The 13,279-nt window shown below is 36.0% G+C and overlaps 1 protein-coding gene across 4 annotated transcripts in view; it reads right to left on the bottom strand.

Moving 5' to 3' along the window:
- The window catches only part of NPAS3 (neuronal PAS domain protein 3), a 596,091-nt gene that overhangs the window by 13,595 nt on the left and 569,217 nt on the right, over positions 1-13,279 (bottom strand). For all 4 annotated transcript variants that reach the window (XM_066188407.1, XM_066188408.1, XM_066188410.1 and 1 more), the window contains one exon: positions 12,384-12,490. In XM_066188407.1, coding sequence (XP_066044504.1) covers positions 12,384-12,490 — 107 coding nt within the window. The remainder of the gene's footprint in view (positions 1-12,383; positions 12,491-13,279) is intronic.

Raw genomic sequence — 13,279 nt, 5'->3', positions numbered from 1 at the left:
GGTACTGATTTTGAGAAGAAATGAAAGCAAAGAATCACTTCACTCTAAGCTCTTATTGTGAACTTAAGTTTTCCAAGTAGCAACAGACCATGCATTTCAGTTTAGCAAAAGCTTCTGAAAATGTAATGCCATGAAGATTACATCCTGAATTTTCAAGATGGTTTTTTTTTCAGGCAAATCTCTCAGTCACTGAGCAGTGGAAATAATTCTGTATTTCTATTTGTATTATACATGGAGTACCCAGTATGGCAGACAAGGTGAGACTTGTGACCACATTGGTGGGATGGCGCATGTGACAGGATTATGCAGGATTGGGTTATATAATATATATATATTATATATATATATTTTATATATATATATATATACACACATATATATATACACACATATATAGACATATATACACATATGCACACATATACAAACACTTTTATCTAAGGGACTAACTGAGGGTTAATGTTTTAAAATTGGTGACCTTTATGTCAGCTGCACAGATATATTCCCTAAAATGGTAGATGCTAAACCTGATTAAAATTTCCTGAAATGTTACCTAGTTCCTCAATTTGAATTCAGTGGTTGGCATGCAAAAAGTGCACAGTATGTCATGCTAAGAAATAAAAACCCCCTCACTTATTTCTCAAAGTATGAATATATTGCTGTGTACACAGTTCCCAACAGAGGGATTTCAGTTTTCCTTGGTAGCTTTGTGCACAGCAATATTCTTGTAGTGGTGGAATGAGGAGGGGGAAAAAGAAGAAACAGTCAGTGTTCTTTGCAGGAACCTATTTCAGTTAGAAAATTAAAATAAATCAGTACAAGTTTGTCTTCAGAAATATGGTTACAAATAGAAAAAGAACATAGTTTCTTCCTGTAAGGCTGTTCTGAGAAATCAAAGCCAAAGCTTCTAAATAGTGAGTTGTGTTTTAAAAGAAGGAAGTAGCTTAATTCAGTTTGAAGAGGAGATGAAGAAATTGTGTATCAAAAGCAGTCTTTTAGCAAAGTCTCTTACAAAAGGACATTTTACTCATGTGCATATGCATTTAAAAGCTACACTATATTGCGTATTCAGGTAAGTATTGAGTAAATAGGAAATGATGAGATCATCTTACATATTCACACAGCTTCACAAAGAGGCTCTTTATAATTGGTGAAAATATTGAGGTTACATCTGCTGTGCTATTCACCCTTCTCCTTGAAATACCTTTATCAATGACTGGATGGTATTGATACTGAACTCCTCTCATGGTAAACTTATAAGAATATTTTTAATTTACTGCATGAGGATGAAATTGCTGTACTTAATACTACAGTTGGATACTTAGCTGCAACCACAAGTACTCTTTCTACATTCACAAAACTGGCAGACGAAACATGAAAAGGAATACTGACTCTTTAATCTCCACTTCTCCACCTAAGGCCCAAGGCAAGCTGACAGGGTAACTTCGTTCTGGAAACAGAGGGGTTTTTATTTTTTTAATTCTGGATTACTTTTTCTTCTGCTTTTGAAAACTGTGGGCTATAGGGGAATGAACCTGGCATAGATTTAAAACAAGTTTCTTTATCTGAAAAGTTACAGTCCTTGATGCTTACAGGAAGGTCATTTTCAAAACCCACAGGAAAAATAGCATCACAGCCAGAAAGAGTGCATTAAGTGCCTTATTTGCTTGTAACAGAGACAGTTTTCCATTTATAACAGCTCCAAGGATCAAGTGAGTCTTGGATGTAGGAAGGACTTTCCTATAGATTTTGCAATTAGTGAGCTAGATGTTTTAAATAGTGGGTATCCAAAACCTGGATTTTAGCAATGAAAAATATTTAGCAATGTTAAATGATGCTTGCTACAGAATTAGGAGGTAGATGAGAGGAGACTAGTAGACATGCGGTGAGGAATCATATGCCAGCTATGTAATTCTCCACAAACAGTTCTATTTTGGATCTACTACATGGGGTGGAGTGAGGAGGAGGGGACTTAAGCCTGGACAGTGTGCAGAAGCATTGCCTACCTACTGGGCCAAAAGCAAGGCCTTCAGTGCAGACTGCTTGGTAAAGAATGCCACCTTCCCATCACAAGAGTCCCTGTGGGTCATGCTGCTCTACCTCTCTTCATTGCACACAGCTCCTTACCAGCCCTGTCTGACTTACTGTATCTCAACAGAGTGCTTCTAAGAAAAATACAAAGCTGATAACTGTTTTAAGAAAATACTGGTGCTGTGAGGCTTTAGGAAGCTGCATTTTATTCACAGCATATGACAGTAGAAAGCCCTGAGTGCTGGACAGAGAACAGCTTTTTTAGCATAGGGTAGAATCTATCGTGTCAATACCACTGACTGAGACCTGGCTGCTGCTGTGATATGAATATCAGAGAGTAATAGTTTCAGGTTTATAAACATAAATTCATCTTTTCCTACCATAAGCAGGAAGTAGCAGATGAGGTTCATGAAAGAAAACTGTACTGCACTGATATTCAAACTCCCACCAAACTTCTTAATTCACCTAGGATATTCTTTTAAGCATCTACAGTCACTAAAAATGCTAAGTATAGCAGTTGCTTCATTGCTTACTTTGCAATAGGAAATACTGTTTAAGCTTCCAGTGTAGGGATGTTACGTACATAACTATGTGATAAATTAGGCAAAATTAAGTATCAACAACCTTGCAGAAAAAAAAAAAGAGCTTTAATCAAGCATTTAGAAAAATTAGAAACTTTAAAAGTGTTTAAAAACTAAGCAATACTTTTCCTGCCTCTTCGCAGAAAAGCAAATGTTAAAAGAAGCCTGAATCAAAACTTATAAAATGTGGATTCATATTAGGATTAAAGTTTGTAACTTGCCAAATACAATGAGGAAGGCCTTGCATGCTGCCCATGAAAATTATCTCAGATTAGGACCAGGAAGGTGTTTTGTTTAAAATCAATTCTATGTTATCTGTTTACATGACATCAGTTCACAGCAGCAGGGCAAATTTATTAAAACAAAGCCAAGACACATAAAACATTGTTTTCCAGCACTATAGAAATCATCATCTCCTACTTGAACAACAGAGGCACTTTGCTTCCCCTCTTCTGTTCATGATTATTTTAGCATACCATTTTCCCATGGCCCAACATCTGAAATGACAACTTTATAATTACGCATAACTATGAATATTAACAAGCGTATATAATTCTAGGTAAAACGTTTATTTCGAAACATTATGTAGGTATTGATCAAATGGAATGCAATGTATTGCTAGAGGCACTATTCAATGGAAGATTATGGCATGCATATTAGAAAACTGTTCTGTGGTTTCTATAGATAAAATTGATGTAAATAAACCATATAAGTTTATTTTATGACAGACTGGATTGAAAAATGAGCAGTAGATTTTTCTACCTAGGATTCTCTAGGATTTCTTCTCTCTTTCTTAACTTTTTTTTTCCCCTCATGATTTGTCTCTCTCCCCATGACTTCAATCCTGCCATAAAGTGATTTTCTTCTGTTAATATTGAAACGGTCGTTTAGAAACCCAAGCCTGCTTTGAACACCAACTTCAGACAGAACTTCCATTATCATTAATGAACTCTCTGTTCAAACTGTAGGGGAAAATGAAATCCCAGATCCAAATTTTGCCCTTAGCTACTAAAACTCAACATCAGAGGAGAAATTTGGCCCTGCATGCTCAAGAAACAGAAATCTGTCCACCATCTCTCCACTAACATTAATGTCCATCATATGACAACCTATGTAAGATTAATGATTTTAGAATATAACCCTTTCCATGCCAAATGTATCTGCAGACTATACATAACTAAATCTCCCAAAAATAGGAAAAGAGACTGAAGATTCATGGAAGCAGATTGGGAGCAATATTAATTTTATCTTTGAATTACCTAGGTTAAAGATGGTCTGTTTCAAGGGATAGGATCCATTTAAACATGCTTTCATTTCTGGGATAACAGTCCCTGCTTGAGTGCTTGGGCTGAGTGAAATGAGTGATTTCCTCAGGCTAATCTCTAGAGGAAAGGCATCCAGAGCACAGTGTCATGGTGGTATGGCACAACCGAATGTTCAAACTCCCTCTAACCACCACAAAGATTCATCCCCATCTCACATCTGACAGCAGATGTTTTTGAAAAGTACTGTCCCTTTATACCAGACGCCTTGTAAAAAAACCCCAAAGATTTCCACCTTTGTCCACAGGCCTTAAAAAGATAGCTTAGTGCTAACAAAAAACCCTCCAAACACAACTTTGTAAAATAATAAAAAAAAAGAACTTTGGAATAATTATGCATCTTGTGATCTCAGAAGCAATACTTAGCAACCTATGGACATTGGATTAAAGGGCTTCAGGTGTTTTGAAGAACATTCCCAAAGGACTGAGGTAAAGTCCTGTACCAGCCGACTCACTTTATAGGTTATCAGGCATCAAAACCAACATGGACCCACCACATGACACATGGATGGCAAAGCCTCAAGTGATTTATGCAGGTTCTTTTCCAACAAGTGCTAATACGACTTACTGCCACACATTTGATATGTGCTGAACAGTTTACTTATACTGTTTTTGTATCCTTACAGCTTTGAAAACTGTCTCCCTTAGACACACAAGGTCAGCAGTCCACACCTTTGAAAAAGAAAAGAAATAACCCACAGCACTAACAGGTTTCTAAAATCCTGGAAAAATCTGCAACAGTTTCATCATTCCTTCATAGTGACATTTTAGGATGGGATATTTCACAGCCTAGTAAATTACAAACAAAATCCTTAATCCATTCTTGGATTTTCAGTGGGGCAACACACTTTCTGGTTTAGAAAATAAGGTGATGGAAACATCTGGTCTCGATAATCTTGGAGAGGATCTCAGCAATAAGGGTAGAAAGATATGTGACTGAAGTACTTTTGTTCTTTTTTAAAATGGTGTACATTTACATCCTCTAGCAAAAAGTTAGCACAGAAATAGTTTGGTGGACAGAATGAAGGTGAAGCTGCTGGACGTGTACAGTAATATCCTCTATTCCCATGGCTTTGCAATTTAACATTTGCTTCTGCAATTTATCAAAAGAATAATATCAAAATACAATTTTGGGGTTGGAAATTTTGTGCACAAAAAGACTTAAAAAAACCCCCAGAAAATTATTAACAGAGAAACTGGAAAACACAGAAGTTACCAGCAGAAGTCAGAGCTCAACCTTCACTCTATAACTCCTTAATGCAGCAAGTATTTATACAGCTGGAATTATGGACACTTTTAAGGTCAAAATAGGAGATTTTGGGTCCAAATTTCAACTAATTATGAGCTATGGAAGACACAATTGAAAGCCTACAAACTGAAATAGGAATGTGCTAAATCAGTATTGCATTAGATTTAATTTGAAGATGAAATAGCATCAGGAGTTAAGTTAAAGGGTTATTGATGCAAACAATATCTGAGGCATCTTGCAAAATAACTGTATATTGCTAATCTACAGAAGGCGAAATGCTGCAACTAGGTTTAGCAGCTAATGATTTAAATAGCCTTAAGATTTATCTTTGTAGAGTTTTCTGGTTTGTTTACTATCCCAAAGATTGTATTCTCCTGATAAATACTTACCTACTCTACATACAAAAAATATTTGTCCAATAGAAAAAAAATTGCATTTGAAAAACTGAAACACAAAATACCACAAAATTTGGAAATTTCTTGGGATTAAAAATTATTTCTGAGTATTTTTATGGTTAATGGATAATTAGCCACCAAATATCACAATAGTAACAACTATCCTCCACACACACACAAAAGATTGTAAGCATCACCTGTCAAGAAATGAGCCAGCCATGAGTTAATAGTGTATAAAACAAGGGTACAAAGCACATATAACTGTATACTGCAGACTGTTTTACCCCTGCTTCTAAAGTACCTGGCTGTTCAAAAAAAAACAGACAAAGAATTTAAGCTAGACAGACCAATATCTCATGTAACCCAAAGAAGAATTTGCAGAAGCAAACAAAACGTCTTCAGGATTTCAAAGCATGGCTACAAGACATGACAAATACACACTCTTGGGTGGGTGAACATCTCTTAAGATTCATTAGGACTGATAAAACAAACACTAGGCCTGTGCTAAAACCAAAGTCCATGATTCGTTTTTGCCTTGTATGAAAATAAAAAAAATTTCCTTTACATGCTTCCATTTCTTCCAGTTTCTTATCTCCTGTTCCCTCATCTTGCTCTATCACTGCTGTCTCCAGGACTAAAGGGTGGCAGTGTCCAACACAGAAATCTTTGCAGGCCCATACTATGGACAGAGAGAAAGATTGTGCAGGTAGTCAGAGCAGGACTTCTGCAATACTTTGAAAAGAACATACACAAGGCTGTCATCAGGGTGCCAGTTGGGCTTAGTTTAAGAAATAGCTAAACCACGACATTCTATCTGCCTAATTTAGAATCAATCTTGCTTTCCAGTGATGATAATAAACTTGTACAAACATGAGATTCATTTGTATATTTTAGCATTTTATTTCAGTCTCTGAATGTAAAACCTGACATTGGAATCAGTTTGATTTTTTGGTTATTGAAGATATTAAGCACTACAAGAGCATTGAAATTTCGATCTGATTAGGATAAAAATTCCTCAGGATCAAAACACTTCTTTTTTTCCCCCTACAGTTTTACTAATTGTGAGCTACTTGACATTGCAGAGTTATTCCACAGCATGATAGCAAAATATGTGAAGTATTTTACTGTTAGAAATTATCAACTCATTCTATTTGTTTTTCATCTGTTTGAGGTTATTAAGAGAATAAGAAATTATAAGTGATGTGTGTAAGTTAAAAGGGTTAGTTCAACTACAGCTGGTAGGCTAAACCACTAAGCAATATTTTGTAGAGCAATAGATTTTTTTCTACCAAACATACATAAAAGAAATCATGAATATATAACTGATTTAAAAGCAGACTGAGGGGGTAATATTCCTTGAAAAACAGGGGAGCCATGGAAAAGGTGAATGTGGAATAGTTTATTTTCAGAAAGACTGGATTATTCTAACCACTGGAAACCAGATAAAGTAGATGAGAGGGAGTACTACCAAACATACTCATCAGAGACCTTTGCTTTATGGGAAATGAACTGCCCTGGCTCACTGTTCCTGAGGAATTGTATTTCTTATAGCTGTAAATCAAATCCCAAAGAAAGAGGATGATATTTTCTAAGCAACAACCGATGGCAACAGTATCTTTCTTGTCAGAGCCAGGTTTCTGAATTTAGACCTCAATTAGGATTCCGAAATGAAAAATACCATACTATATTATATGCCAATACCAAGTGGTATATACTTGTGACAGTGTTCTTTCAAACAGTATGTTAATTTTGACATGATGGCATGTTATCATATATTTGTCCAAAAGTATAATCAAGGTTGCCTTCAGAGGTCTTGACTTTTATGCTTCCTTGCTGCTTTCCTAATGACCTCCATTGAACAGTAACATCAAGTACTTGATGTTCAATGAAGACCATTAATTTCTTACAGTTAAATAGAAGATGTATATTCCTACAGCATATTAAATCCACTCATTCTTAGCATGAAATGAACTTCTTAAAAAAGGGCTGTTACAGACTTCTGAATGATAACAGTGTCAAAAAAAGGGAAGCACATATGTGCAGCATGGTACTTCTGAGAGCAGCAATTGCCCTTGCTGTGTTCTACAGAGTGTCCTAAGACCTGATACAACAGTAATTTTATTGATCTGCTTGACTTCTGGTGTTGATTTGACATCAAATGTATCCTGCTAGCTAGGGATCTTTGTCACTGATGTCATAAGAACAAGGGCAGTTCTACTTGTGCAGGGACTCATGGCTCGGTGAAAATGTATGAACTGCCCTATGCTTGACACACAGTTAAGTCCTGCAATGCTTTTATGCAGTGGTAAGTAAATAGAGAAGATCCTATCACCTTCCCCAATCTTACAAGTGGTAAAGTAGAACTGGGCCATGAGGTGTCTTTTTAGGGTGTTAGTTCTAGATGCATAACTATGAAAAACAAAACATTCAATTACTACTCTTTCATGCCACGTAACCTAATGAAGAGATCTGTTACAGAACTAGGATTAGAGACTGTATCTGTGCCAGGGTACAGCCAGACCTGTAATTTTGGAGGGGTTGGTTGAAACAAAAGTTGTTCCAGCTTAGCCAGTTTCTGTGGGTTAGCTGAGCCAACAGCTGGGCAATGATGCTGGATGTATCCAGGCTGTTAGACTAGAGAACATTTTAACTGTGATCTCTGTGAGAGAGACTTTGTTTATAGTGGTATCTGTCATGATTTTACCAGCAATTTGTTCAACAGACATGGCAAAGATGAACAAATCAGAAGATTCCAAACTCCTGAAGCATTTTAAAACAGGAAAGAGCTTAATGAGGTAGAATTGTAGCACCAAAAAAATGGCTGAGAGATTTGTGAAAAAGCATGATCATTCAAAAATTGAATGAAACAGAATAGAAACAACTGCTGTAAACTTTTATTTCTGTTTGGAAAAAAATTATGTTTCAATAGCTTATGTTATCATGCCACGTCATGTATTATGGTGTTGCTATAAATGCAGGCATACGTACAGTTAGAGTATGACTGTTGTTTTATTAATTCACAAGGGCATCAAGGCATTACTAACATAAATCTCTTAATAGAAATTTTGAACCTAATGGAATTTTTGCTATTTACTTCACTGGACTCAGAATTTTTGTCTATTAAAAAAATCGCTTTTTTAGGGCATAACCTCCATGTCCATTGAAGCCAATGAAAGCTTTTCCACTGACTATAACTGATCTTTCATTAGGGCCGTAGTTCCTTTACAAAAGCTTGTTGTCATTGCTATAGTCTTGCAGACCTTTTTCACAATTATACTTGTTATGGTCACATTCCTGAAACTACTTTTGTCTTCTTTTATCTGAGATAGAGTTAACAAGGCCTGCTTTTCTAAGTTTCTAATGGGCTGCTATCATCTGAAGCCATCAACAGCCCTCTTGATTTTTTTTTTTCTGTGTGATTTTGTGCAACGTTTTCTTCTTTGCTTGTTTTCTCTTTGATGTCTTTAAATATCTTGGATGAGAAGGCAGGATGTAGTAGTCTTACTTTTTCCTTATGCTATATTGTCAGTAAATAGGCAGACTAGCAGTTTTACTTGTGTTTCTTTTACCCATAAATCTACAATTGCAATTTGGATTTCTTCTTTTTTTTTAATCATTAAACATTATTTTATCTCCTGTAAAAATAAACCAAGATTTTTGGTTGCATTCTCCATCAAACACAACCTTTTCAGTTTGCTACTTTCTCAAGTCCTGCTATTTCTTCAAAATATTGCACAAATCTGCTTTTTTTTTTTTAAATTTTTTTTTTCCCATTTTGATCTCAAGCAGTTATTTCCTATGTTGTACTGGCAAATATCCTGTGCTCTCTATTTTGGGGAAGCAGTTCTGCTGGGTTCTACCTAGCTCAGCCAGTGTTTGGCAGTTCATAAATTTTAGCTCTAATTCTAGTTTTACTAAACTGGGAGGATTTTCTCTTTCTAGTTTGATTTGAATTTGATTTTAAAGGATTGACAAGTTTCTATGAAGTATTTTGGGGTTCTACAATTTTTTTCTCTTGGTTTCTATACAATTTTTATTGTCAAATGCTTGAAGCTGAACATCTCTCTGGGCAAAGATATGAACCACTTTGGCTTCTGCAGAACTTACAGTTGGCACATATATTTCCCCAGTTATTCCCAAGACTAATTTAAACTTGAAGATCTTTCATAAAGACCATGAGTTTGAACATAAAAAGACAAATGCAAAGTCCTGTATCTGGGATGGATGAACTGGCTGGGTTGTTGCTTTGTGAAAAGGGACCTGGGGGTCCTGCTGGACACTATGCTAAGCATGAATCAGCAGGGCTGTAGTAAGAAGTGTACAGCCAGCAGAGCACAGAAAGTCATTATCCCTCTTCACTCATCACTCTTTAAATTGCATCTGGAATCTAATTTTATGCTCTGACCATAGGAAATACAATTGATAAACTTCAGTGAGCTCGGAGGAGGTCTGTTAGGACACCCAGGGGCTGGTGTACTCGCTCTGTGAGGAAAGGCTATGGAGCCAGGTTTGTTTAGGCTGAAAACAAGGTGACTTCAGGGGAACCTAACAACATATCTGCAAGCAGGATACTGCAAAGACGGAGTCATAAGCTGCACCATCAAAACAGGGAAATTCCAACTGGATAGGAGGAAAGAAACCAAACCCAAAACCACTGTGAGGATAACTGACATTTATTAAGATAATTGGAACAGGTCACTCAGGGAAGTTGTGGAGAATCTGAAGTTTTTCAACATCAACTAGATAAAGTGATAAAAAAATTTGCTTCAAATTAGTATTGATCTTGTTTTGAGCATTAGGTGGAACTAGATGATATCCTGGAGTTTCTTCCAACCTAAATGATTCTATAAGCATCTTGTTCCTGTAAGGCAAAAACCCCAAATATACATAAAAGATGTAACCAGCCCTGTCTATTGGAAATCCAACTAGCCTAACAAGAATAATTATACTATAGCCATGCAGCCAAGTTTGTGAAACCAGCTATGCTGGATGTTGATAGTGGAAGAAATTCCTGTGTTTGTAAAGTTTGCAATCCAATCAGCTAAACTGGACATACAGTGAGAGCAGGAACACAGTGAGCTGGAGGGATTTTCTAGAAGTCATTCCTGTCTTCAGGGTCTCCTGAGTCCTAGTCCAGTGCTTGTATACTGGACCACACTGCACTCATACTCTCTGCATAGATCTTGAATTTTTCTGAAGATGAATGTTTCATAAAACATATTCTATTTCAGAGAGAAGTGGTCATTCAGAAGATTAAGGTCTTTTTCAAATGGGATGTTCATCTATGCCAGGTGGTGTGGTAAATCTGAGTCATAAATATCTTTTATTTCTTTGGTCAGATAGTGCAGTGAAAGTGCAACTTGTCATTTTTGACTTCCAGTTTCAAGAGCACCAAGAATTTGAGTTTCTGAATTTGTTCCTTTATTTCTCAGCAACTGACATATTCTCCTGAATATTAAATGCTTAAAATTTAAATGATACAAAATTACTTTGTATAGCTGATTTAATTTTTTTTTCTGCAGAAATATGTCAAACCTGATCTTATGCCAAATACACTTTACATTCTAGAAACTTCTGAAATCTTTACACAGCCTAATACTGCTGTTGGCTGCCATATGTTGTCGTAGAAGCTGTCCTTATTCACCTGCTTTCTGGTCAGAATTATCCTCCTATCTTTCCTTCCAGATCAAGCAAGGTAATTTGGGATGGAACATTTTTTTTCTGCCTTCTAGAGTAGTCATATGATTTTGTAAAATCTAATTAAATGTGGCCTCATTTGAGCTGTTGCCCTTTTATTAGGAAATGCTAGTAGGACATGTTGCAGGGTGAGCAGAGTTATTCAAATTTGTGACTCTGAATTTAAGAAGCAGTTTGCAGATTGTCTTCTGCATTAAGAAAAACACCAAAGTCAATCATAAATGCAGTCAGTCACTGAAACTTCCAAAGAATTATCTGGCATCACTGCAGGCACAGATAAATTAGAGATTATGGGCATAAGCCTTTTTCCGCACAAGGGTAGATCAGGAGCCCCATCACTGAAGTCAACAGATCTCAACAACAAGAAAAGAATTAGGCCCTATGGCTTTTCATAAGAGGAAAACAAAGGGATTAATTACAAGGAATCAAGCTGAACCTCCCTTCCTCCATACACAGACATTGCACATGTTCTCTGGTAAGGTTTTTCTCTTGCAATATTTTTGTACTTCTGTTATCCTTATGCTAATCCGATACTACCAGTGTGCATATAACAGGGACTTAGATGCTGTAAGGATAGGGGCCATTTAGATATGAACACATGGGGTGGTTAAATCACTAGTACGAGTAGAGCTGTAGCTCAGTTCTGTATTGAAAAACCTGGTGAAATCCCAGTTATGCTGCAGGTTTTGTCCTCCATGTTATGACTCAGAAAAACCCTAAATCCTCAAAGAGGGGGAGTTCCTATTCTGTGCCAGGGAGGGAGTTTCTCATGTAAGCAATACTTTAAGGATTAGAGTAATGCATAGCACATGTAAATTAACAGCTGCTGGAAATTCAAGTAATACAAATATAATGCTTTATTTCCACATATTTAAATGATCTTTTATGTCCAGAAAAAGACTCGAAAATATATCACACAAAGAATTACATTTAAGCCACCCTCTATGAAAACCTCTGTCAAAAAAAAAAAAAAAAGAAAAAAAAAGAAAAAAAAAAAAGAAAAAGGCAAGCAGGTGCAAGATGAAGATCCCAGTTGTGGAATATAAATAATAGTTTAGAAGCAATCAGCTGTTGCACCAGATTATTTTGACAAAAATGGAAGTACTTACAGTCTAAGTGACTATGTCTAATGCCTTCCACATCTTCAGCATGAATGAAGTGGTAACATCTCTTTCCTACAATATCTACAGGGGTCAGATCCATGTAATCACTAATCCTAAAAAGGAAAAAGAACATACAGCCTATAATTCAAGAAAGAAAAGAACAAAAGAATTGTCAAATGACTCAGAAAGTGAAATCTGCTAAAAAGTTTTTTCAGCATTATATTGTTTGAATGGAATATCTGTACAAATGAGACAAGGCCTTGGAGAAAAAAAAAAAAAAAGAATTCTTTTTAAAGAAACCTGGAAATTATTTTATCCATTTAACTAAGTGGAAAATTAAATTCTAGTGCATATTCTCCATGTAGCATAACACCAGGACAATATAATTCCATGAAATTTTAAAGCATTAGCAACAATCCAAAATCCTCATTAAAAGACTATGATGATTCAAGGTTACATAATAAAGTAGAAAAATGTTATGTTTATACCAAATGATTAGAGACACATTTCATTTCAACAGATTGGTCTTCTATTGGGCATATTCATAAAAAAGCTCTTCAACCATTTCTTGGCACCAAGTCCAAACTCATATTTCAAGGGATATAATTTAAATGCTGAGACACACAGATGCCTCAGGGTGTTATCTTTTTTAGTCTAATTCATTTGGGAGCTCAGCTTTCACTGTGGGCCCTTTCAACTGGGACTTTGTTGTTTATTGCACATAGAAACTTTAAAATCTATTCTTCAGACCTTTGTGTGTGTGTGTCTGTGTGTGTCTGTGTCTGTGTGCATGTGTGAACTCATGTCATGGAGAGTCAAGGTGTCAGCGCCCTTAAACACAGTACAGAAATTAAAAAGAAAATTGGAAAATGTCTTGCTCACAAAAGCATTTGAAACTATGT

Source organism: Chamaea fasciata, unplaced genomic scaffold (assembly GCF_029207755.1).
Source record: "Chamaea fasciata isolate MVZ Bird 193981 ecotype frontalis unplaced genomic scaffold, bChaFas1.0.hap1 SCAF_7, whole genome shotgun sequence".
Lineage (NCBI taxonomy): Eukaryota > Metazoa > Chordata > Aves > Passeriformes > Sylviidae > Chamaea > Chamaea fasciata.
Note: the sequence above shows the minus strand (reverse complement) of the source record. Positions and strands in the feature narration are given on the sequence as shown.